General features: G+C 47.1%; 3 protein-coding genes across 9 annotated transcripts in view; 2 read left to right on the top strand and 1 right to left on the bottom strand.

Moving 5' to 3' along the window:
• LOC118227186 (FERM and PDZ domain-containing protein 1) overlaps positions 1-7406 on the top strand; it is a 35621-nt gene extending 28215 nt beyond the window's left edge. For all 5 annotated transcript variants that reach the window (XM_035417386.1, XM_035417382.1, XM_035417384.1 and 2 more), the window contains exons 10-17: positions 6-125; positions 1208-1344; positions 1616-1742; positions 2058-2150; positions 2492-2674; positions 2805-2949; positions 3306-4310; positions 4539-7406. In XM_035417386.1, the coding sequence (XP_035273277.1) occupies positions 6-125; positions 1208-1344; positions 1616-1742; positions 2058-2150; positions 2492-2674; positions 2805-2949; positions 3306-4310; positions 4539-7117 (4389 nt within the window). In that variant the 3' untranslated portion in view covers positions 7118-7406. The remainder of the gene's footprint in view (positions 1-5; positions 126-1207; positions 1345-1615; positions 1743-2057; positions 2151-2491; positions 2675-2804; positions 2950-3305; positions 4311-4538) is intronic.
• A 2901-nt stretch (positions 7407-10307) lies between these two features.
• slc25a51a (solute carrier family 25 member 51a) lies at positions 10308-20445 on the bottom strand. Of its 2 annotated transcripts, none has more exons than XM_035417401.1 (2): positions 20306-20445; positions 10308-16762 (listed from the first exon to the last, which is right to left on the bottom strand). In XM_035417401.1, the coding sequence occupies exon 2, from the start codon at positions 16698-16700 to the stop codon at positions 15810-15812; it is 891 nt and encodes a 296-aa protein (XP_035273292.1). In that variant the 5' UTR covers positions 16701-16762; positions 20306-20445; the 3' UTR covers positions 10308-15809. The 2 variants fall into 2 exon arrangements, with proteins under 2 accessions (XP_035273292.1, XP_035273293.1); XM_035417402.1 differs by lacking the exon at positions 20306-20445 and adding an exon at positions 19114-19789.
• A 221-nt stretch (positions 20446-20666) lies between these two features.
• The window catches only part of ints10 (integrator complex subunit 10), a 17704-nt gene continuing 13322 nt past the window's right edge, over positions 20667-25048 (top strand). The window contains exons 1-7 of one of the 2 annotated variants that reach the window (XM_035417390.1): positions 20667-20682; positions 21778-21950; positions 22287-22354; positions 22958-23061; positions 23452-23591; positions 24457-24538; positions 24872-25012. In XM_035417390.1, the coding sequence (XP_035273281.1) occupies positions 21822-21950; positions 22287-22354; positions 22958-23061; positions 23452-23591; positions 24457-24538; positions 24872-25012 (664 nt within the window). In that variant the 5' untranslated portion in view covers positions 20667-20682; positions 21778-21821. Of the gene's footprint in view, positions 20683-21777; positions 21951-22286; positions 22355-22957; positions 23062-23451; positions 23592-24456; positions 24539-24871; positions 25013-25048 lie in introns of those variants that run through there. The other variant, XM_035417391.1, reaches the window with a different exon arrangement.

Below are 25048 nucleotides of genomic sequence, written 5' to 3'. Positions count from 1 at the left end.
CCCAGGTGGTGCAGAAGAAGGAGTCCCATGACTACCGGTGTCTGTTCCGCGTCTGCTTCCTGTCCAGAGACCCGCTGCACATGCTGCAGGAGGACCCTGTGGCTTTCGAGTACCTGTACCTGCAGGTGAGTCACGTTCACCTGCGAGGTTTACCAATCCAAAGACATGGAGGTCAGGTTAATTAGAGAGTCTAAATTTCCCATAGGTATGAGTGTGTGAGTGTGCCCTGCAATGGACTAAAAAACTACCCAGTGTGTGTTCCTGCCTCTTGCCCATTGCATGCTGGGATGGGCTTCAGCTTCTCCCATGACCCTGACCAGGATTAAGGGGGTATAGATATTGGATGGATGGACAAACCCTGGTGGAAATGGCAGCTTGGTTCCAACCTGCTTTTAAGATGGTCCAGGTGGTCTGAAGCTGGTGTGTAGATGGTCAAGCTGGCTGGTTGAGTAGCAACCACGCTGGCAAGACCATGTCCAGCTGCTGAACCAGGTTGGTACAGACAGCAGACCATCGCCAAACTGCAGATGGTGTCCAGCTAGAGTGAAGGCTGGTTCCTGCTAGATTCCATCTTAGGCTGGTAGCTGGAATTTCCACCAGAAAGCCCATGGCCTCTCAAGAGTTTAGCCTGCAGTGTTCAGTCCATACATCGGCAACTCTGGGGAAAAAAAATCCTAATGTCAGTGTCAAGGTTACCTCATTTCCACCTGTGCCTCTCTTTTCCTGCCAGTTAATATTGATATGAAACAAATTTTTTTTAGACTAATTGTGGTATTCTAAAATTGGTTTGACATTGTATTGTTTTAAGCAGTTTTCCAAAACAATGCTACCGAGTTTGATGTAATTTCTTTTACGCAACTGGACCCTGTGTCGTTTATTGTGCTATTTCCTTATGTTCTATAAAACTGAGAAATGGAGCAGTAAGATGCTGGCTGCCGAAACCTTGTTTCGTCGTAGCTTCACATGAACGATTTTCACTGACAGATGGAGAAAATATTTCTATTTCTATGCATTGAGTGTTGGTTTAGTCTTCCTTTTTGCACTTGGAGTTCTTTGTATGATGAAAGGAATGTTTAGTCGCAAAGTAAATGCTGTCTGTACTACAGTGGGGAACTTGCATACATGTAGTAATATTGTGAAAACTAGAGCAGAAGTTGAAACTTCCTGTTTGTTTGCGGGGGGGCATGACTGGATGGTGTGTCCGTAGAGTGTTGGAGACGTGATGCAGGAGCGCTTCGCAGTGGAGATGAAATGCAACACTGCGTTGCGATTGGCTGCGCTGCACATCCAGGAGAGGCTGGCCATCGCTGGCCACGCCCACAAGACCTCCCTCAAGACCATCACGTGAGTACAGGCCTGTGTGTACCCACAGAGATGTATGGAGACACACACACATGCACACAAACACAGGAACACACACGCATATGCACACAAACACTGGAACACACACACACAGAAACAATCTGAAACGTTGGCACACTCAGGAGGGGATCTCATTACCATGTGCACTGGACAATCTCACCTACAGATGAGCTCTTTTGATCCAAGCCCAAGCAGAATTTCTGCCATTGCTCTTTTCTAATTATCTTTTGCTTAATTTGTCTGTTCCTCTTAGGAAAAACTGGGGCATTGAGAACTTTGTATCCCAAACTTTGCTGAGGAACATGAGAGAGAAGGACTTGCGAAAGGCCATTAGCTACCACATGAAGAAGACCCAGGCACTGTTGGAGCCCAGGCACAAGGTAGGAGACAGAGAGGAACATTTTGTTGGGCAGAGAGTCTGCCTGTGTCTAAAGCATCTGTCTCTGCTCACTCAGTCAGTCACATGTGACATTTTAGCCCCATTTCTCTATTCACTCCTGAATTGCAACTGAAGACTGATATGTCCCTGTGTGAAATGTAATCTTTGAGTTGGCGGATACAGCCAATAACCTAATGGTGCCAAAGCGGAAACACTCCCTGGCCCTCCTACAAGAATGGGGTTCCCCGCCTCTGTTTTTGGGTACCTTGCTCTGAGGCACTGAGGTGATACTCTTACCGGATCTGTCTCCACTCAGGTGATGTCAGCGTCTCAGGTGCGACTGACCTACCTGACCCAACTCGGGGAACTCAAGTCTTACAGCGGGAAGTCATTCAGTGCCACCATGATGGTTGGACAGATTTCATATTTTACACTTTATGCCATTTTAAAAAGTAGTTATTACAGACAGTTATTAAATCATTTCAGTATGCAAGTATTTGAACAAAAGCAAATTGGAAAATTGTTGTGAGAGGAGTCTGTCTGTCAACTGTCATCAAGTTCTGAAACGTGAAATGTGAAGCTTACTCTTTTCTGGAGAGTAATTGCATTCCTCCTCCATCACTCTCCAGACAGACCGCTGACAATTTTGTGTTAGAATTCAGTAGAATGGAGGGGGTTTGCATTGTAACTGGGAGCCTTTGTGTTTGTGCCGCCCCCCCCCCCCCCCCCCCCACACACACACACACACAGCTCCAGGACAGGGAGTCCATGGTCAGCCTCCTGGTGGGGGCCAAGTATGGTGTCAGCCAGGTGGTCAACCACAAGCTGAACATCATGACCACCCTGACCGAGTTCAGCAGCGTCAGTAGGGTGGAGCTGCTTCCTGAGTCTGACAAAGTTAGCCTGGTCAAGATCTACCTGCAGGATGTCAAGGTACAGGCACCACCGTCACCGACCACACTGGCTGGCCGAGCAAAAGGGGGGATTATGACAGTTTGGGTAATTCTGTCAAGCTTACATATAAACATACGTGTGTGCGTGTGTGTGTGTGTGTGGTCTCAAGCCCATCACCCTGATGCTGGAGTCCCAAGCTGCTAAAGACTTGTGCTGTCTGGTGTCTGGCTACTGCAAGCTTCTGGTGGACTCAACGGCATCCGTCTTCTCGTGGATGGAGAATCCCAAGATGCACCGCATCTCAGCTGAAGAAGGTACGTTGCTAGGGAACAGGGATGGACAGACGAGCAGATAGTCATTAATGATGAGATCATCATTCCTCTCAGTGAAATAAACGGCTTATGAAGAAAGTATCAGTAATCTACCTAAAGTTGTGGTTTGGAATGCATGAGGAACTTTCTGGGGGAAGAAGTGAGTAACTGTGTGCAAGCAGCAAAAATGGGAATCAAGTTTAAAGTGCAAAATGCACAGCAAGTATATGACCATTTCAACTTTTTGGAAAAAAAAAGTTGCCTTCCATTTATTTTCTCATAGAACAGAATAATTGTTCCTAATCCTGAATGAGAGTGACCTTATGTGTGTGTGTGTGTGTGTGTGTGTGTGTTCGAAGGTTACGTGTCCCGGGGCTGCAGCGACTCAGAAGAGTCTTCAGAGATGGACTCCGCTGACGTGCTGGTCAACCGGCGTTTCTCTAGTGACGACACCAGGGTGGCGCCAGAGAGCGAGCAGCAAGCAGAGGAGGAGGGGCAAGAGGGGGATGGAAACCAGAGAGAAGGAGGGACACAAGGAGAGAGGGAAGGAAACAAGGGAGAAGTAGGAGGGAGACAAGGAGAAGGTGAAGGAAACAAGAGAAAAGAAGAAGGGACACAAGGAGAGGGAGAAGAAAACAAGAGAGAGGAAGGAGGGACACAAGGAGAAGGGGCAGGACCCAAGCCTGAGGGAGTAGACTGTGAGGCAGCTGGGTGTGGAGAGCAGCAGGAGTGCTCTGGGGAGGACTTGCTCTCCGAGGCGTCGGACTCCTGCCACACTGACTCTCGCTTTTACACCAGCCTCTCCAGTGACTCCATGGATGCTCTGGAGGAGGATGACCTGGTGGCCTGTTCGTCCTGCCTTCCCTTAGGCCACTACCTGCTGGACACTCCCGAGCAGCACGAAGTAGGGAATGGGGCCACCGCTCCCAAGGAGAGCACTAGCCCACATCCCTCCAGTGTCTGCGACTATGACAGCGACCCCGGCCTCCGCTTTGCCGAGCTCTCCCAGCTGGCCGACCTCCTGCCCAGCCCCCCAGAGGCCAGTGAAGAAGAGGAGGGGGATGAGGAAGGGTCTAGTCTGCCTACAAAGCGGGAATACGTGTTCACCTTTGAGGAGAATGACGCCCGGCACTATTACAATATCTGCTCCAATGTTACCCCCGACAGCGCTCGCAGCCTGCCAAGGCCACGCCCTGACCCCAGCCAGGAAGAGGGGGAAGAAGGGCGGGGCCCACTGCCGGACATGGAGCCCGTCCCCATCCTCCAGCCCCCACCCGGGTTTGGGGACAGCAGCTCTGAGGATGAGTTTTTTGATGCCCAGGACATGTTCACTTCATCCGAGGTCACAGGAGAGGCGACCACAGGTCTGTCATTGCCTGACTGTAACTATAGATACTCTCTATATTTACTTTCTTCTTCTGAAAGCAAGTGTAAAGAAGTGAGCCAATCTAAACGTTACACTTGCGATTGATAGGTAACAAATAATGAATGTTTCATTCTAGATAGTCAAAGATAGTTCACACTGAAGAATACTTTTGATTAGTTCCAGTAAATTTTATTGTTGTTTAATTGCTGATTGTCTTTTCTCACAGATGGCAGCGGGGACACAGCAGGCATGGGGCGAACACTGAGCCTGAGTGACATTGATATCAGTGTGCCGGAGCAAAGTGTGGATACAGAGCAGGACGACAGAGGAAGGAGTGTCTTGCGACACGGGCGGAAAAAATCCCGCAAACGCCGCTCCTTCATGGAGACGGACTTCACCTCGCAAGTGTCCTTTCCTGGGCAGGGCAGGGACTTAGTGGATGAGGACCAGCTCCCGTGTCCCACTGTCTCCTCCCTGAGCAACGGAGAGGGGGAGCCAGCCCAGCTGGAATCCAAGCCTATTGGCGGCTCAGACGGCCACCCGCCGGCGCCCTCTCGCAGTGGCTCCGAGGACTCTGGGGTCCGCAGGAGCAAGCGCATCTCCTCAGAGCTGATGGAGATGGAGCCAGACACCATGGAGTTCAAGTCAGTGACTGCACTGATGTCAGCGGCAGCACCCCTGGTCATGGCGGTAAGGTGTCGCGTGGGGCCTGAGGGGCGGGAGAGTGCCGGGCAGCAGTTTCAGAAGATGAAGGAAGGAGAAGACCTTGCGGAAACAGGAGAAATCCTCAACATCCCAGAAAACCTTGCAGAAACAGGAGGAACCCTCAACATCCCTTCCACTTCTGATGAACATGTCAAGGTCAAGGACTCTTTGGGGGAGGAGAGTAACATCCCAGTCCCTAAGGAACAACACGGTCAAAAGTCACAGGAAGAGTCACTAATGCAGCAGTTGCCCCCTTATTTGGAAGGAGGGGGTGAAGCTGAAGATGATCTTGTTTTTACTGAAAATGGGACTTGCCCTATCCCGGCAACACCACCACAAATGGTACTACCTCCTGCTCCATCTGTGTCCAACATCCCTGGAAAGGATGAGGAGGAGGAAGGAGGACTGAGTGACAAGGAGGACCCAGAAGCAGAATCTAACAGTGCCACTTTGGATTGCTGGGGGGGGAGCAGCACCTACCTGGCTCTAGCCTTCAGGAAAGGCATCTCCATCAGTCACGAGTGTCTTATGCGGGTTGGAGCCGAGACTGTTTCTGAAACTGCTGGCTCCGCTGCTGCCAGTGAAGCAGCCATCATAACCAAGGAGCCTCCAGCTGGCTTCAAGTTTCAGAACTGCCCTTCAGGGATTATGAACCGGCTGTCCACCTCCACCCTGCGAGGAAAAATCCAAACTCTCCCCTGGTACTTATCCCGCTCACAGGAGGCTTTGAGTGAATGTGTAATCAGCACCACTGACAACAGCAGCAGCTCAGGAGTATCCTCTGAGGCTATGGAGGCAACTGAGGACACAAAAGAGGTCACTGAGGTCATAGATGAGGTCACTGAGGTTGCAGAGGAAGCTACAGAGGAAGTCACAGAAGTGGTCTCTGAAGCATCGGAGGAGGTAACAGAGGTTTTGGCAGAGGCTGTAGAGGCCGACCCTTGCTTTGGGCTGCAGGATACTTTTACGGATATGGAAGTCGGGGTCACTGCACTCCCTCACATGCTTCTGACACCACAGACTTGTGGGGACTTGCCTCTGAGTCTCCACCCCCTGGGGTCTACAGACTGGTCAGTTGATGGGTCATCTCCAGCCACAAGGGAGGAAGCAGATGCATCTACCCCAACTTGTGGGGTCTTGACACCCTGTGAGTCCAAGCAGCCCCAACCCTGGGCTCCCTTCTGCCCTGAAGGGAAGGTGAGCTTTGGATGTGGCTCCATGTCATCCCCAGGGTGTCCCACCATACCTGAGGAGGCCCCCACACACCAGGAGGTCTGCAGCTGTCAAGCCGTCTACACTAACTGCTTCAGTGGGGCACTGGATGTGACTGGATTCGATGAGGAGCTGACAGTCTACGAATTCTCTCGTCAAACACAGGGAACGGATGGGTCCCCCTTGATGACCGGCCCACCTTCCTCTTTCTCCTCCTCCTCCTCAGTATTTTCCTCCTCTCCCTGCATCTCTCCTTTTTCCAGGGTTGTCCTCCCACCTTCCACCGCAGAGCTGAGTCCCCTACTGTCTCCACTGTACCCCTCTGACTGCTACCTGCCCGAGTCCCTGGAGGACACGCTCAACCAGCTGCGCAACCGCCGCTACAGCCTCTCTGGGGGCTTCGCTGCCTTACAGCAGGACGTGGATGAGCTTCTGGCTCTCTTGCAGCCCCGTGGGGTAGATCTCCCGGTCAGGGGGGGGCAGCACCACCGGGAGACCTGCGCCGACCACTTCTCTGAGAACAAGCGGCTCCTCCACGCGGAGGCGCGCAAGCTGATGTCCGGATGCCAGCGCGTGACCCGGGTGGGCCAGGCCCCGGAGGAGACTCTGCGGTGCCTGGCCGAGAGCTTCCGCACCCTGGTGCAGCTGGCCAGCGTGTGCCTGTGGTTCTCCAGCTGCGTGCGGTGCGAGGGCCGCCACGCTGAGGCCCTGTCGGGCCTGAGGGAGGTGGCTCGGACGTTTGGAGAGTTCGCCCAGGCCGCCGAGAAGGCCGGGGGGAGGAAGAGCTGCCAGGACCTGAGCGTGAAGCTGCTGGCCAGACAGTGCACCGCACTCACGGCCTCCATCTTCTGCCTCACACAACTCTTCCGCACGCTCACTGCGCTCTGAGGCCACCTTAGACCCCCCAAACCACCAAAGAGATGCACGTGAGGAGCATGAGCATGCACTCATCCTTCCATCTGACATCCTTCCACCTGACATACGCTCAGCCCAGTAAAGAAGGGGAATGTCTTGGGCAGCCAGGACTCTCTGTCTACAGCCACTCTCTGGTCTCCCACAATATCAGTTACTAGAACAGTGAAAAAGATAATTTTATTTGCTTAAATATTTTAGTTTTTTTAAGCATATGAAATGTATATATTATTGAATTGCGTAATTAAATTTCTGTATACATTTATTTATGTATTTATTTATTTATTCATTATTTTTTCTACTCTCAGACACTTCCTTGCTCTGTGGTTTCTGGTGTTGAGGAAACAAAGAACTTAAAGTACCGACAGTCTGAGGGTTGTTTCCTTTCTGTCACATGGCCCTATTTCCTCCAGCACAGAGTGAATTGTGGCTGCATTTTACCTGTGCACTTCTTTACCTGTGCACTGATCTAAGCTGCGTGGGGCCCAGGGGGACTGCACTGATATCTGAATGTTGACCAATTTAAAACTGAAGGGATGTTTGATGGACAGCTGCCTGTCCAAAGACTTGCTAAAGCCTCGTCATGATTGTGCTGAGCTGACGCTGTGACCCTAAAATTCTGCTCCATATTCTTTGCTGATCTATCCCTGGAATTCCTGAGAATGACATCCGGAGCAGCAGACGGACCTACTTGGAATTGGCGGAGTGTTGAACCTCCCTTTTGACTCTGTCTGTGGACTTTTCCGGCACAGCGACAATCCTTTTTGTATTTCATCTTGGCACTGACAACAGGTGTTGCTCAGTGGGGTTGAATGTTCAGGTCCAGTGGATGGTCTGTTACTTTGCTGTTGAACTCAGCTGAGGCAAGCTTTTCAAAGTAATGGAAAACATTTCAAAGCTAAGTTTGAAAACCAGTGTTGCAAGAAGAAACAGCTTTGTTAAAGGCAAATTGCCACTATTACAAGATGGACTACACTAAAGCAAAACTGCTGAAATGGCTGTTCTTATGGGGGTGTCTTTCTGTTAGATACAATGCAGGTTGGTCCTCGTACCCTGGTCACCTTGGAAGGCAAATTAACTGCAGCTTGTTTACTGCGAATGGGTGGATTAGCAAATCCTGAAATTACAAGTGCAGGTGCATGGTGTGGGTGGTGTGCTGTCAGATAATTCACCAACTGATGAACTCGTCCTGAGGAAAGCATAGTTCAGAGCTCCATAGTGATCTGATTCAAAACAAATGTTTTCTAATTTGCATCTGTACCTCAAAATACCTCCTGATATAAGTGTCCCTCATTGTCAAAATGAGCATAATGAAGAGGACTGAACAGGAAGGAGGGAGAGATGCAGTGAAAGTGAAAGTGGAACATGGAAGAATATTTCAATTTCAGTCCACATCAGGACAGAATAACGTATCGCTTATTTCAGCTAAGCCAAATGCAGAGTTAGCGAAGCACAAAAAGGCTCTTGTGCTTTGGGTGCCTTCCAATGTGTACAGGTGAGTCCTAGTGGCCGATGTTCTGGTCTGAAACTATCTTTGGCTAACTGCAATATGAGGTTTATGGTATACAGGTAGTGAACAAAATCATTCAAACACCAATCCAAACTCACTTCATAGGGTCGCACCAGCTCTTGTAGCAGGTGCACCCTGCATGCACTGTGGCAGAGTCAACACCACCCTTCCACAAGAAAACCAATCAACTCACACTGAGAACGTATGTGGAAATGATGGGTTTGGCATCATCCCAAAATATCCCATAAATAAAATTAGTGTCATGCTCCTCAAATCACTGAGTGATTTGCTCTTTACAAACGTTGGGAATTGATCTTGAAGGACGACCCTCTCTGCAAGACAGAAAAAATGAACATAGAGTTTTAGAAACTACTTACACTGGCCTTGCCTCCTAAAATTGTGATTAAACCCAAACTTGGCCAGAAGATGAGCCCCATATGGAACCCTCTTATGGAACCCCATAATCCCTCAGTCTTGTGAGTATGCCACTGTTGTGTTTCCATTTTGTTCACTACCTGTCAGGAATGTTATATTTCATCTTAGACTTGTGATCATTCCCTGGAAAACTGTGCTCCCTTGTTATGTTCTTTATCAGTTATGATGCAATCTGTTTTCATGATCCTCCAGGAATATAAGAGCACTAAACGCCTCAGACCCTGCATCGATTTATTTTTAATATTACCTGCTTTGCAGAAATCTCTTCATGCATTGGATTTTCCCATGCATGAAGGGCATTAAGCTTGGTCTGTCTATAGGGAATGCTCTTAAAAGCAGAGGTGGAAAATCTATGTTCAGAAAGTCCTCCTCAGTATTTTGTTCTGGATTTGCTAATTAGCACAAATATTCAGCCAGGCGGTACAATTAATTAGTGAAATCAGCTGGCTGAGTTCATGGATGGAAGAAAAACATGGCTAGACTTTTACTCTCTGAACTTTCCACCTCTGCTGAACAGCCCCTCATACATGATGATTGACAGAGCATAGACCCCGCCCCTTTTGCCTTAAAGCTGGCAGAGAGGAGGATGCGCCATGAGGAGAAATGTGTGCAGCATTTACAGTCACAGTGTGAAAACTATTGCCTTCAGCTTCTAGCAACAAGTCAAAGCCATAAATATCCAATAAACGGGAGACTGCACTGATTCAGGGAAATGAGTGAATGGGACAATCTCTTGCTTTTTTATGCTGTACTCCAAATATTAAAACAAAAAAATAAAAAACATGTCCACCTGATATTTTTTGGGTTTTTTGGTCATGACATCTCACTGCAAAATAAAATACCTGATATGAAAGCTGCACATACTGTGTAAGATAGTGATTGAGTGAAGATTGTGACAGCATGGGAAAGTGTAGCACAGATTCAACGAGAAAATCAGAGACAGTCTGGACTGTAGCTGACAATTAAAGCACCCAGATTTAATCTCTATGTGGTAGTTTGGGACTTAACTGTGCAATCGATCGATTAGAGCAGCCGATTACGCAGTTGATTACGCAGTTAACTCACCCGGTTTCTTGGGTCTGAATTGGTTGCTCATATGAAGGTGAAGTCAAAACCAACAGACCCTGCGGCCTGCCAGGATCTGGAATGAAGTTCACTGTTTTAGAGTTATGTGAATAAGTATTTATATGAATGCATGTACAGTACAGATACTCAGTGGAAACGTAGGAAAAACTTTACTTTCAGTCAATAAAGGGAGTGAATCACAAACACATTGAAATCATTCATACATGGTGCATAATGCCTTGATTGTACATGCAAATATCAGAATGTATAAAGCTTTACAGCGCCATGCAGCAACAGATTAAGGCATTTCTCATAACACACATGCACACCACATTAATAACAGGATATACATTCTGGTTTTATGACTCAACAAAATCCTTTAAATGTTCCTTTTGATCAAAGAGAAAGTTCAAAGAGGAAATTCCATTTAAGGTGGCAGTGCATGAAAGATAAGGGCAGGTAAAATTTATTACGAGAACAGCTAATATAAAGAGGCTCTGCGCTGTGGTACCAGGACAATCAGAAACACGAGGACTGTGCAGGACTTAACTGTGCAGGACTGAACTGTGCCACGCAGAAGTGATCCCACAGTCTCAAACCAGCTGAGCTCAGTGCACCAGTACTACAGTGCAGCAGGGCAGTGTTGACTTGAGGAAATAGCCACACACGTAAAGTGCAAGTTTAATATCCACCCAAGGAAGGGTTCAGGGGCGTTTTCTTTGGGGAGACGAGGCACACGAAAGCACTGGCAGTCAAACAAATGATTTTGTAATTTAACAAGGGATGAGTTCCACTGGCAAAACCTCTCTCTTCCTATGGCAGTGAGAGAAGCTCTTAGTCTCAGACTCCCAGTATGAACTTCAGATTCACAGCTGAAGTTTATCAACTGAAGCCCAATATAGCATAGTAAGCAACATGCCTCAGTCTGGAGAAAATAAGGGATTATGCTGTTACTGTAGCTCGAATGAAGAGGGAACGTCTGTATGACCTGGGTCAGAGTGCTGTGCTTGCACTTACCGGTCTGCTACCCCCTTCTCTTACTGATAACTGCCACGGGATCATTAAAGATTGGGACCCCAGGTCCCTAAAGGGTTAGGAGGCCCTCAGAAACAGTGTCCCAAAAGCTGCTTGGGGTTTCACTATTTATTCAGCTCTGGAGAGAACAGCCACATTTATGGGGGTTCAGTATTTATTCAGGTCATGGGAGAACAGCCACATTTACCAACTCCCACAAACCCCACATCCTCCCAAGACCCAGAAGTTCATTTTTGTCCTCTGCGGTGGACATGAGTCTCTGGTCTTTATCGTATATTCCACTACCTGCACTAAGAGAGATGTTCAATTGAAATAAAATAAATAGTATTTTTGAAAATATTTTCACTTTAAAATGTTTTTGTCGTCCAAGACACTTGTATTATGTAAAATAATGTAAATATTTAACACATTTCCAGCCTTGTCTCCGATGGCAACAGGAGTGCCAGGAGCAGGGCCGGCTGTGGCAAGCTGGTGGGGGCTCAGCCAGCGCTGAATCTGCAGGACAGGTGAGCGCACCCCGATAAAAGCACCCCTGCAGTAACACCGCGTTCAGTACCCACGCTCAGAGAACACCGCGTTCAGTACCCACGCTCGGAGAACACCGTGTTCAGTACCCACGCTCGGAGAACACCGCGTTCAGTACCCACGCTCAGAGACGGTAAAAGCCTGCTAGTGCCACGATTCCATTCAGACTATATATAACCTGACAGGACCTCCATTAGTCTGCACGCTCAGAGGGAACCTCTTTAATCTCATTGCTCTTCAGCAAGGTATTAAATACAGAAACACTGCAGGGCTGTTCTGGCACAAGTAAGCATTGAGAACTGTAGCATATTTGTTTGTGTGAAGTTATGATTATATGAGAAACTGGCCTTAATCATGCCAAATATACAATTTAACAAATCTGTTACATACTTTTATGCATCTGAACACACTGCTGATTAATGACTTTGGGCGCAGCTGACTCCTTACGGAAGGAGAACTGGCAGTCAAATCTGGCTGGTCTGGAAAACCATAAAGGAATTTTCTGTGTCCAACTTTCCACAATCTGCACAATCAAGTGCCATTGTTTATGAACTCGAATGAGAAGTACACAGATTATAATCATCAGTAAGACGGTGGCAATTTTCAGATATGGGCCACCAACAGAAAAACAACAGAGTACAGGCTCAAATGGTTCTGCTAGGTCACAAGATCTGGCTGCAGTGTAACCTGTTAATTTAAGCATCAGCTCAAATGGCTTTTTCAATGAGAATGCAGAAGACACTGGCCACAGCTATGGTGTGTGAACTCAGGTATTTGATGCGATATAATTATTTTATTACAAAAAACAACATGGCATGAAACAAGCCAAAATAGCAATTAGTTTAGTTGAGGGTTATTCGTTATCCAACACGACTATGGGCTAAAAAGGATCAAGTAGTTGATTTCAGGATTAGATCATAGCTATATAATATATATAATATGAATCAGCCAATTTGCATTTATGTTTCAGCCTTGTCAAATGAGAAACCCACAATCATTTTAACTGTGTACAATATAGAAATCAATCAGTTCAATAATCACTTTTATTATGATAATTTACACTGGAAACAAAGTGTACTTTTTGTTTTCCATCCCATACAAAAAGAAAGGAAAGTATGCACCCAAGCATATTATGGTACAGTTTCATGGAAATTATGAAATGACATTTGTGAAAGAAACCTATATTGTAATGAATATACAATACATGCTTACATGAAGGCTTTTGTGTTATACGTGAATAACTCTCTCTTTCAATATTTGTGAATATAGAAGTAAATGTGGTCCTTAATTTTACCGTTTGGCATTTCAGGCTGTGTAAATCTGCTTACTCTGCATACCTGCATGAAAACGAATGTAGTTTCTCAAGGAAAAAGCAGAGTTTACATGGAGATGTGCACCATCTGCTGGCCTGTTAAGCAAGAGCATTTGTCTACCCATGATGCAGTGCTGGCAGTGATACGGGCTTGGTTACAGCTGGCTTGTTTGGGTACTGGTATCACTATGAGGGACCAATGCACCGGCTCTCTTCTGTAAAGTGGAACAGAAAATTCCATGTATGATTTGCATTTTTGGCTGGCAGCACAAGACGTTAAATAACTTGCTAAGGGCCAGAGGCCCAAGACCTCAGAGTACTCTTAATGTCTACACAGGCAAGGCCTCCAACACCAACCACTGACAAACAGCTGCACAGAGTATCCAACACAATAAACAGAGCTTAACGTCTGCGAAACTGACAACCCATTTATTGTCCGAAAAATAGAGCCAACATTTTTCCAGCAAAAACAGAGCGATCACACAAGCAGATAAATGCCAGCGAATGCCCCGCTTATTTCCCACGGCCTTTATGAGCAGAGATTTTCCATCCCGTTTTAAATGACTTCATTTTAGCCACTGCAAATAGTGTTGATTGTACTTGCATAAATACATATATGCACACACACACACAGATATAATCATTTTTCATTATGTACCATCTCTCCAAACATCTCAAAACCTCTCTAAGCCAAAAGTCTGAGCTGAACTTTGACTGTCTCTCACTGAGGTGGTCTGTACTGAACAGCAGGTGACATCATAATCCACCGTGTAATGACAAGTATATACAATCATAAAAAAACATAAAGTTAATGCATTATGAACTCCTGCATTATGCATGGCGGAGTTTAGTGGACTCCTTTTATTGGACGTTTCACCCGAGGTCCCTCCCACATGTTCCCAGTAATTAACATACTCTTGACACAAAATGGCACCATGTTCCCTCTCCCCACCAGATTAGTCACATAATACCATTGGATGGTTGCAGAATTACAAGCTCGGATTCATATTTTACATTTATTCCTCCTTTTTAAGTAAAAGTCAGTCAGTGCTGTTCTTTTCCCCTTGCATGGCACAGTCTCCCCAGATCAGAGTTGTGGGGCCACATTAACGGAGGGGGGTGCACTTGAACATTACACACCTACACACTTACACACAAGCTCCTCCAGAGAAACAGCCAAACCAGTCAGATTCCACTCTACAGTAGGATTTGCTGTAAAGTTCTTAAGCCAATCAGGAGCACACTTTAACACCCGTAAGCCAATCAGGAGGATGCTGTAACAACCGTAAGCCAATCAGGAGGATGCTGTAACATCCGTAAGCCAATCAGGAGGATGCTGTAACATCTGTAAGCCAATCAGGAGCACGCTTCAACATCTGTAAGATAATCAGGAGGATGCTGTAACATCCGTAAGCCAATGAGGATTACGCTATAATGTCCGTAAGCCAATCAGGAGGAGGCTGTAACATCCGTAAGCTTACGCCATAGAGGCTTTAAAAACAGGTGACTAAAATCAGCCCGCCTGTCTTCAGACCCTGCATCCTCCTCCCCTCCTCCATTCCGTCCTTCTTTTCAAACCCCACCCATGTGCTTCCCATGCAGATTAAAAGGGAAAAAAGAAGGATGATAATGAAGGGGCATGGAATGGTGAAAGGAAATGGAAGCTAATATGCTCAGTCAGGAAACAAGTACTCAAGCCTTCAGTCCTCAGACAACACTGCAACACTCTGGGCCTGATTTACTGAGACCTTTAGCAAAACCTTTTAGCACATGCAAAACCAGCAACACAACCAAAGATCAAAGCAGAACTAATGCCTTGGCTGTGTTACTAGTTTTGTGTGTGCTATAAGGTTACGTGTTAAAGGTCTTAGTAATTCAGACCCTCTGTGCTTCAACAGGCTGGCCACTTAAAGATGGCCGAACGGCCTTTGTGACTGCACCTTCCCCCGTTTAAAGGTGCAGACGGCAGCTTCTGCTTCACGCTCTCATCGAGAAGCAGAAAACGGAGCCAGATCTGATTCTGCAGGGCAAGCCGAGCGCAGGATGAGCTCTCTGGCTGCAGCAGTTCTGGCCTTTGCCTCCACACGGAGGTCCAGCAATGCGCACAAATGCAGCCACACATACAACATCAAGCTATGGAAGTTTTTACACTTTTTTAATGCACACGGACAGCATAATTTGGATTTGGGCTTATAAGCTGAGATCAATGTCAAAGAAAGACAACAGTAACACAAAAATCTCTGACTACTACGTTCTACATAAGAAAATCAACAGGAAAATAAACATTTCGGCCCATATTCTTTAAAAAAAGGTTTTTGAAGAATCAGTTCTTTGCTCCTGAAACCCAGGATGTGTGACGATGCTCGGCCCGGTGCCCAGAGCCCCGCTGATCCGTGTGCTCTGCAGCCACAGCCTCCGTTTCCTTCAGGAGTGAAGAGCTTCAGCACAGAAACACTCCCATCCTGCAGGACTCTCCGCTCACCTGCTCCCTAAGTGCCCATAATGCACTGCCAACGGGACTCTGGGCCTTTGCTGAGCTGGGTTTGTAGTCAGAGATGAACACCTCTCCAACCGTGCAGTCGCTGACCCACCCCCCTCCAACACCACCCCAACACTGCTGCTGGACCAGTGGTTGGGGGTTCATTACCAGTGCAACACCAACGACACCCGCCTCCCGTCCCTCACTGATGATGTGTGCTTACATCATCAGCGTGCGCTCACATACAGTTTTCACATTCTCTTTCCTTCTCAGATGGCGTGTGTGTGACACCCCCCCCCCCCCGGGGTCACATGACCTTGAGCAGCAGCTCGTAGGTGGCGTTGATGATGCCCCAGGACAGGATGGAGCGGTGGTAGTTGAGGTGAGCGCCGCGGAACAGGTGGGTGACCTTGCCGTCGCGCTCGCGCCATATGGTGAGCAGCACGGCGCGCGAGGGCGCGAAGGCTCCGCCCACCTGCGCCTGCATGCGCGCCTTCAGCACGTTCAGCGGGTAGAACAGGAAGCCCAGCATGGCGCCCAGCAGCCCGCCGCAGATGAAGTCGTTGACCAGGTGGGCGGCGGGCGACTGCGCCTCGGGCAGCCGCTGCTTGATCGGCCCCCGCAGGCCGAAGAAGAGGGCGTTGCTGGGCCCGTTGCGCAGCAGGATGGGCACCAGGCCGCGGTAGCACTCCCGCACCCCGTGGTCTCGCAGAAGAGTCCGGAAGGTGTGGAAGGTGTTGTGGAAGCGGCCGTGGTGCCGGGGGTCCTGCAGCAGCGTCTGCACGCGCTCGAAGGGCGTGAAGGCGGCCTCGGCGGTGCCCGCCAGCACGGCCGCCAGGCTGCGGGTCAGCAGCTCTGGCGCCCCCGCGTGGCGGGGCAGCAGGCGCGAGAAGTCCTCGTACAGGCCGAACATGAGCGCCACCGTGGTGGTCTTCTGCAGCAGGGGCGGCAGCAGGCCCCGGTACAGGTTCCGCAGCCCGTCCCGCCGCAGCTGGGTCACGGCCTCGCCCGCCCGCACGCCGAACAGCTGCTGCCGGAACAGGACCTTCTGGATGGGGAAGGTGATGACGATGTTGGAGAAGGCCGCACACGACCCGCACACGTAGGGCTTCTTTCGAGGGTCCACCCCGGGCAGCAGCACCGCCTGCCCCTGCTCCCCCCGCTGGCCCTCGCGCTCCATGGTGGCAACCACCCCCATGGACACCGTCACTCCAGTCTGCCGGACGCCATCAACGGTCACGTGGGCCCCACAGCGTCTCCCTGGAAATGCAATACAGCAGTCAAACCTCCACATTGGGGAAGGGCGCCCTGTCTATACAAGGATACTGTGGTCTGTATCTCACTGCTAAATGACCCATCCTTATCACTGACAAACTGCACAGGTTTAACAAAGTTTAGCTGTCATTAAGGATGAAGATAATCGTGTTTGCATTGAATAAGGCCTAGGAAGATAGCCTGCCATTCTTACACAGCCAGATGGAGCTGCAGAACATAACGTGATCTTTTTACATTTACTCGCTGAACCACCAGTGCCCTCTCAGTGCCAAAACAACAGCAACACATCAATCACCAATAACACTTTCTACGACTATTCAGAGGTGGATTGCATAGGTAGGCGTTCAGAAAGATGGATTTTCTTGAGTATAAAAAACTGAAGAGCCTTTGATTACTCAGAGTGTAAATAACAAGACAGGAAGTCAGAAACATGGAGCCCTGACCGTGACCCTGAGAAGTCACAGCTGTTCAGTCTTATTAACACGCAAGCAAGCGAAGGGAAGCTCACACCACTGCAACACCAGTAGCTGCATCTGATAACCCGGCTTTGTGTCCTTCACAGGAAACACAAACACACGCTTACCTATCAGCTCTGAACCCCCAATTCCTGCATCGGGGGAACAGGAGAACAACGCTGGTCAGGAGGTTGTGTTTCCAAACTCTAGTGTTAAAACCAGAGACAGAATACACTGCCAAATGCCAACATTTCAATGTAGCTGAATACCAATAAAGACAAAATAATATTTCAAAGACAACCAAAAGATAGCATCTGTTTTATATACCCCAATTTAAACCTGTCATGGGCTCACAGAGCTGAGGTTTATGAGCTCAGGAAGGAGGTCAGCTGGAATTTGCTAAATACTTGGTGTCAGCCAGTATGCAAACCATGCAGGCCTATATAATGTAATGAAGAACAAAATAAAAATGTTTTAACCTCCTCAAATGTCTGGATCTAGAATCCAAGTTTGAGAAGATAATTTCTGGAACAGTTAAGATGTTTTCTTTTTAAAAAAAGAACTGAGTGCGACTATGATTTTACCTGCAGCGTTAGCAGTACTACACACCAGCACACCTGGGAGCCTGCCATGCATCTACCTCATCTTTAATTCGGCAGACAAACACTGCATTGGGACTTTAAAACAAGCAGATGAAGAAGATGAACAACCAGTCTGCTGAATGTTGCTGAATGAATGCTCGGTAGTGAACCCAGAGCGCGCACGTATCGTCCAGTCGGCCTCTGACTCCGCCCGCTCTCTGGGCACGCGCCCTAAGGCAAGGTCATTGCACCTCCGCACTGAAACCGGTGGGCGTAGTTCTCCCTGAAACCGTGCTGCGAGGATCGGGTTACTGTAGGGAGCGCACACGGGCACTTTTAAATTCAGTTCGTTCAGTCCTCTGTTCACTTACTCCATAACTTCATTTTCAAGACAATATTAATGAGCGTCTCGCGCGATCACAAACCAACTTCCTGCAGCTGTTGCCCGCTGGAGAGTCCGCGAGCACACAACAAAAAAACTCCAACGCAGGCTGCGGGATTTTCTTACAGTCGTCTCAGCCCTCTCTAATTCATGGATCAATCTATTCACCTCAGTTACAGAGCTAAGTAATATTGATCTGTTTTGCCGATCCAGTCTTATTTACCTATCATAATCGCAACTGTTTACACTGTATTTGTAAAATCGGTGGCTCTATGTTGTTCTCAACGTAGGCAGTGGCAGTAATTTACAGCAGTTCTTAGGTTGGCCATCCCAGGGTCGTCTGACGGCCTCAAATGAACTTTTGAACCTATGAGCTACATTACGAGCAATTACGGGTTGTGTTTTTTCAATTATGCGAAACGAAGTAAAAACACAATGCAATCGATACTATATTGTGTCGTGTGCAAATTACAGCATACCAGTTTTCCATATATGTTTAAAACGCATAAATTAGGTGCATAATCCTAGCACTAGATATTCTGGCTGCAAGATAATTTTAGATCACTTCCCACACTGACAATGTTGATTTTTGTTTGCAACTTGCAAATGCTTTCTAATAGATACATATCTCTATCGCCGCTGTTTTCAAAATAAACCTTAGCCTTTCAGATATTCCAGCGAGCTATCCAGTGAGCCTCACTCGGTGACATTTTGAGACTTACACGTGTGCTCTCCAAACGCCGATTACGTCGGCAATCAAATTAAAATACATTTAAGCCTCTAAAAACCATCAACGCCTTCGTGCATCTGACTACTTAATGTAAAAGAAATTAGCAGCTATTAGTCGGCTTTCTCCTCCCACAAGGGGACATATCTCAGTGGTGCAGAAACTTGTCTATAATTAGTGACCATGCTTACGAGGTAGCGTTGACCTTCCCACGACAGTATGTTTTTGACTTTCTTTGCTCTTAAATCAGTGTAACTAGTCAGCTAATCTGCCCTGGTAGTTTGTTTACGTTACTTTAAAATATCTTAAGGCTTTCAAAGTCCAAATGATTGCGCAACAAATACTGTAGTAATAATGCTAACTTATGGAACTAGGTTTGCTATTAAGCATATGACAGTCCAATCACAGTACGTGATAATAAAATCACGTTCTGTGATTAGCCAAGTTATATTAAATTATAAGTTATAACCAATCGTAACTGCTGTCTAACACACATTTCCTCAGTGTCAGCCTGATATACCTGGATCCAAAGCTCTACACGTGCGCACAAAGGCGGGTAAGCAATGTGACATGTCGCCGCCCACGCACATTCCCTGAATCTACAAAGTGGCATTCTGCCTGTCTAGGCTTCGGCTATCTACAATACACAACTGTAAATGCAGTCACTAGTAAGTCAGCTAGGAAGCTGATAAAATACGATATGCTGATGTGGCACTTGGCCGTAAAGAAATATTCAAATATTGGAATACACTTCGCGGTCACTTGAGTGATCTAGATGGTGTGCTAACGTTAGCACCAATGGAAACGTTTTTTAAATCAATTCAGATCTCTGTAGATCACTGAAGTTTATTCTTAGCATTGGGTTTGTACGTTAGCAATTTGCGATCGCTTTTTTAGTCTAGCTGCAATGCCTTGCTCCAGAGAAATGCACCGTTAGCCAACTAAAAGACTTCGATATGGCTAGGTCGCAATATCTCTAGTGACTGAAAGCAAACTGACTGCTAATGACTTCGAATGTTTGAAGTCAAGGGGTCAAGATTGTTCCCAGTTACAGTTGTGGCCTGTCTTCCGCCAGGTTAGCCTAAGTGCTACCGTTACCTTTAAAATACACTGGGTACTGTACGTGACAACGATAATCTGTCATGCAGCCATGCCATGAGTTAGTTAACTTCTTGACTTGGGAAAGAAGCTGAAAAGATAGCTAACGCTAGCTAGCTAGCTTTGTATAAAATGACTTGAGGAACCTGTCAACCGGTAAACAGAATTATCAGGCGCGACTCCCTGCAAACGCAATGAGGGTCAAGCGCAAAAATGTTCCACCATGTCATTCAAATAAATATAAAACAAACAGCTGAAAAACTAGCAACGCCGTCTCCACTGTACCTCCGTCGTGCCGCTGTCACCTCTGACGATGCCTTTGTACCTTGACACGCAGAACCAGCAGCTATCATTCATTGAAAATGGAGTTCTGTCCCACTCCGCGCCGCGTCACTGCCTCCGCGCCTCTCTCACACACGCCGGCGCTCTGCTGATGACGCTGGGGGATAAAGCGCAAGCCTCAAACAAACCCCCGACAGAACCTATGGACAGAATGCCTGCTGACTCCGCCCGCCGTTTTTGGGTGCAATTTAATTATTTAGATTTTTTAAAATGTACATAGACTGAATTCAAGGCTGTTTTTCTGGAAGGCTTGTACGTGTATTTATTGATGTGTTTTTTTTCCTGTTCTGCAGTGCCCCAAGCCCCTGAGGTGAGGGAAGGTCAGTTCTGTCGCAGGGTCTCCTGTCTTTACACGGACTGACCAGCGGAGGATGGGCTCCTCCTCCATAGACTGGTTCCTCCTGAGATTTCCTCCCATCCGGCAGTTTTTCTTGCCATTGTTTGTGTGTCTTTCTTCCTACTGTGGATTTATTTATTTATTTATTTATCTATCTTTTTTGTTTTGTTTACTACAATAGCTCATTTTTGGGGGGTTCAGCCCTGGATTTTGCCCAGGTTTCCTCCATAAAGCGTCTTTGTGATGAATATAATGATAATGTTGGGATTATAAAATGAAGAAAACACATTATAAAGGTTCAGTACAAATAACGTGTAAGGTTGCAATGCTGATGAGAAAATGACAGCTGGAAACCAGTGTTGCAGTAATTCAGCTTTTACAGAATTCTGTGCACATGAAACAACAAACATGACATACTGCTGAACACACACACACACACACACACACACACACAGCTTTCTGCTTCCTGTACATATGTCACATATGTTCTTTTTGCCACAAAACACCATAAACCATCAGTCTGTTTGTCTGGATCTGTGGAAGTCTGTTCACCAAATTAAAAATCTGTAGACTTATTCATTATCAGAAGTTTGGGAAAAATCATAAAGAAATGTTCCAAAAGGGCTTTGGGTGCTCATATATTTAGGCAAATAAAAAATTGTATATCAAGTTAGAATCTGAGGAGATGCAGGAAATAAATACACGCAAAACGTTCATACTATGGATATTGGAATTATGATACGATACGATTATGAAACTTGAATATCCAATCCTCTAGTTTACCTCGGGATGGGACTTGCTTCCTGAACTATATGCTCCGCTTCGTAGCGTATTGGCGATACGTCATCTTTATGCGACCAAACTGTCATCAAAACGCTCTAATTTCTTCTGTATTGGAAACAACAATGAATCAATTCGCACGGTTTTAGAAATCTTTTGTACAATCAGATGTAATATTAACTGTCTAATCTTCTAACTTTCATAGCTATACTTGCGCCTGAGTTTAACCAATTCTCACCTAGCTGTTTTCTGCGCCAAGGGGTTTGACAATGTGCATTTTGTTCTGCTTTTCGACTAGATAGCATCGCTAAGGTAGCCAACTTGCAGGATATCTTTGCAAAAATGTCGGCGCAGGGGGACTGTGAGTTTTTAGTAAAAAGAGCTCGTGAACTCGTTACTGATGATCCATGGGCTGCCAAAGCGTGGCTCATCACTGCGCGAACCCTCTACCCCGCAGACTTCAACATTCAGGTGAGTTGGGGTTTGTGAGTTATTTTGTATTCATCAGCGAAATTAGCTACCGTTAGCTAGTTCGGAAGTTCTGTCGTAGCGACCTTACGAGACAGTAACAACGTCTAATCGATTATAAAGCAATGGCGACAACATGTAACGTCGGCTCATCAACCACAGCTAGCTAGTAGACAACTGCGATGGGGAAACACGAGTCAAGTCACATGTGTGTGAGGCTAGTGATACCACTTATTTATTGGTATCCTGTCAAACTGACACCAGTTCGATACTTTGATGCGATACACACGCTAGAATGAGCTACTTGTCAAACGTGTTTACACTGTTCCCGCTCCTCAGTATGAAATGTACACCATCGAGCGCAACGCCGAGAGGACCGCTTCTGCTGGCAGACTACTCTACGACATGTAAGTTTCAAAAACGCTATCATCTGATTATTATTATTTTTTTAAGTACATAGTATTTGATTGAAAGGGAGTGTTATGATTGCTACATGTGCGTGGCTGTAGTTCGCATGCAGTGAGTTGCCATCGGAGGGCATCAAAGAGCATTTACCCTATTCAGTCGGAAGACATTACCAGTCAAGGCGTGTGTATGCTTCCCGTACGTGCACCCGCAGGGATGTGGAATATGCATGTGGTATACGTCGGTGCTCTAACGACCCTGGCCTTTGCGTGTTGTCTAGAAACAGGTGCTGTGAGCAGTTTGGAGTGACGTGATTAACATGAGTAGTTTGGCATCTGTCATTCTCATGTTGGCACATATTTTACTTTTTTTTGTTTAATGGCGTTTCATTTGTCTGCAACATTCTGTTGGATGATAAAATACATGTACATTTGATATTGCGGTCATACAGGGGAACAGGTTTTAGAAGTCTAGTGAATTAACACATTTTTCAGGTGTGGCCAAGTTTGCAGTCGTTTTGGTTTTTGGATGCAGCCTGTGGTGCTGGCATTTTATCCAGTGTCTGATAAAGGATGGGTCTTGCCCCCCTGCACCCTGTCCTGCAGGTTTGTGAATTTCCCGGAGCAGCCGGCGGTTTGGCGTGAGATCACGGTGATCACAGCTGCGCTGCGGAGCGACTGCCAGGACAAGCACGCGCAGTTCCTCAGAGGTACCGGAAATGCGTTTGGGCGATACAAAACCGCCGCTCGTGGAAAAGTGACTTCACTGATGCGGTTATTGAGTTTCATAACCCACAGTAATTTCACAAACCACTTATTTATTCTTGTTATTTAGGAAAATATATACATATATTTCTGATGAACATATATATATTTTATTGCATATCAAAACATACTGCCTGTGTGTGTCTGTGTGTCTGTGTGTATGTGTGTGTGTGTGTCTGTGCGTTTGTGTGTGTGTCTGTATGTGTGTCTGTGTGTGTCTGTGTGTGTGTGTGCGTGGGTTTGTGTGTGTGTGTGTGTGTGTGTGTGTGTGTGTGTGTGTGTCTGTATGTGTGTCTGTATGTGTGTGTGCATATCTCTCTCGCTCTGTGTCTCAGGCCTGTTTGAGACCCTGCCTGGGCGTGTTCAGTGTGAGATGCTGTTGAAGGCTACGGAGCAGTGCTTTAACACCCTGGAGAAGGCCGAGATGCTCCTGCTGCTGCTCAGACGCTTCCCCGAGTCAGTGGTGCAGCACGGGGTCAGTGCGTCCACCTCAGCCTGCTGAACACACACCTGCTGAACACAGACATGCTGAACACTCACCTGCTGAACACAGGCCTGCTGAACACAGACCTGCTGAACACAGGCCTGCTGAACACAGACATGCTGAACACACACCTGCTGAACACAGGCCTGCTGAACACAGACCTGCTGAACACAGGCCTGCTGAACACACGCCTGCTGAACACAGGCCTGCTGAACACAGACATGCTGAACACAGACATGCTGAACACAGGCCTGCTGAACACAGACCTGCTGAACACAGACCTGCTGAACACAGACCTGCTGAACACAGGCCTGCTGAACACAGACCTGCTGAACACAGACCTGCTGAACACAGGCCTGCTGAACACAGGCCTGCTGAACACAGACATGCTGAACACAGACCTGCTGAACACAGACAGGCATTTCTCTCTGCATGCTCTTCCTTTACAGCTCAACAGCAGTACGCTTTGGAAACGGCTGTATATCTCGGACAGTTAATTCAATTTTCTATGTTTTTATTTTTTTATTTAACTAATTTCAGTGATGTCCCCGTGACAAGGGCTTACAAATAATCAGATTTTGCATTGGCATGACAAAGGTTTTATCTGTGAGTTTGATATAAAGTATATTGAAGTATGTATGCTTGTACTATTGTATGTACGCCAGTGAATTCCGTTAGCAGTTCTTATCACAATAAAGAACACAGAATAGTAGCAGTAATGTATGTGATTAAGTAATTAAAATGGCAGTAATTTATGCACTTGCCTGAAGAGGCATTCCTAACGGCGGAGGTTTGGTTAAATAATGGCTTGTGTAGGATTTGCGTGTGCAGTGGTGAAACGGTGCTGTCCCTGCAGGTGAGTCTGGGAGAGACGCTTCTGGATGCTGAGACCCTGGAGGACCTGGACTCCCCCGTCAACTGTTTCCGCAAACTGTTTGGTGAGAGTCCCCAGCATGCAATGCATGCCTTTGGCCACACGATATCACTGTTGAGGCACATTTGCTCTTTCCAACATGGGCAATATGGAGGTGGCACTCTACGCATTTACCATTTGAATATAATATTGGCTCCTGTCTGGAAAAAGTATAGTTTCAGTTGTTTATTCCTGCATATTATTGCAAATTGAATCAAGGGACATGCTTTTATTTCCATAACGAGATTGTTAGTGTATTTGTAAAGTTGTGAGTGAAGGAATTGCAGTGATTGTAATGCCTGACCTCTGTCACCTTGCCCTCTACCCCAATCCCCCCCCTTCCCCCCCCCCCCCGCAGTGTGTGACGTCCTGCCGCTGATCATCAACGCCCCGGACATGCGGCTGCCCGTTAGCCTGCTCTATAAGTACATGCACAAAGCCGCTGAGTTCTACATCGGCTACGTCACGCGCGGACCAACCGCCGACAGCCCACTGCAGGGTGCGATCGCGCTTTTATCAAACGCTCCGTTTCCCC

The sequence above is a fragment of the Anguilla anguilla genome, chromosome 5, assembly GCF_013347855.1.
Source record: "Anguilla anguilla isolate fAngAng1 chromosome 5, fAngAng1.pri, whole genome shotgun sequence".
NCBI classification, from domain to species: Eukaryota; Metazoa; Chordata; class Actinopteri; order Anguilliformes; family Anguillidae; genus Anguilla; species Anguilla anguilla.
Note: the sequence above shows the minus strand (reverse complement) of the source record. Positions and strands in the feature narration are given on the sequence as shown.

Excerpts from the sequence above, each read along its gene's own strand:
- slc25a51a (XM_035417401.1), bottom strand. The coding sequence starts at position 16,700 with ATGGGGGTGGTTGCCACCATGGAGCGCGAGGGCCAGCGGGGGGAGCAG.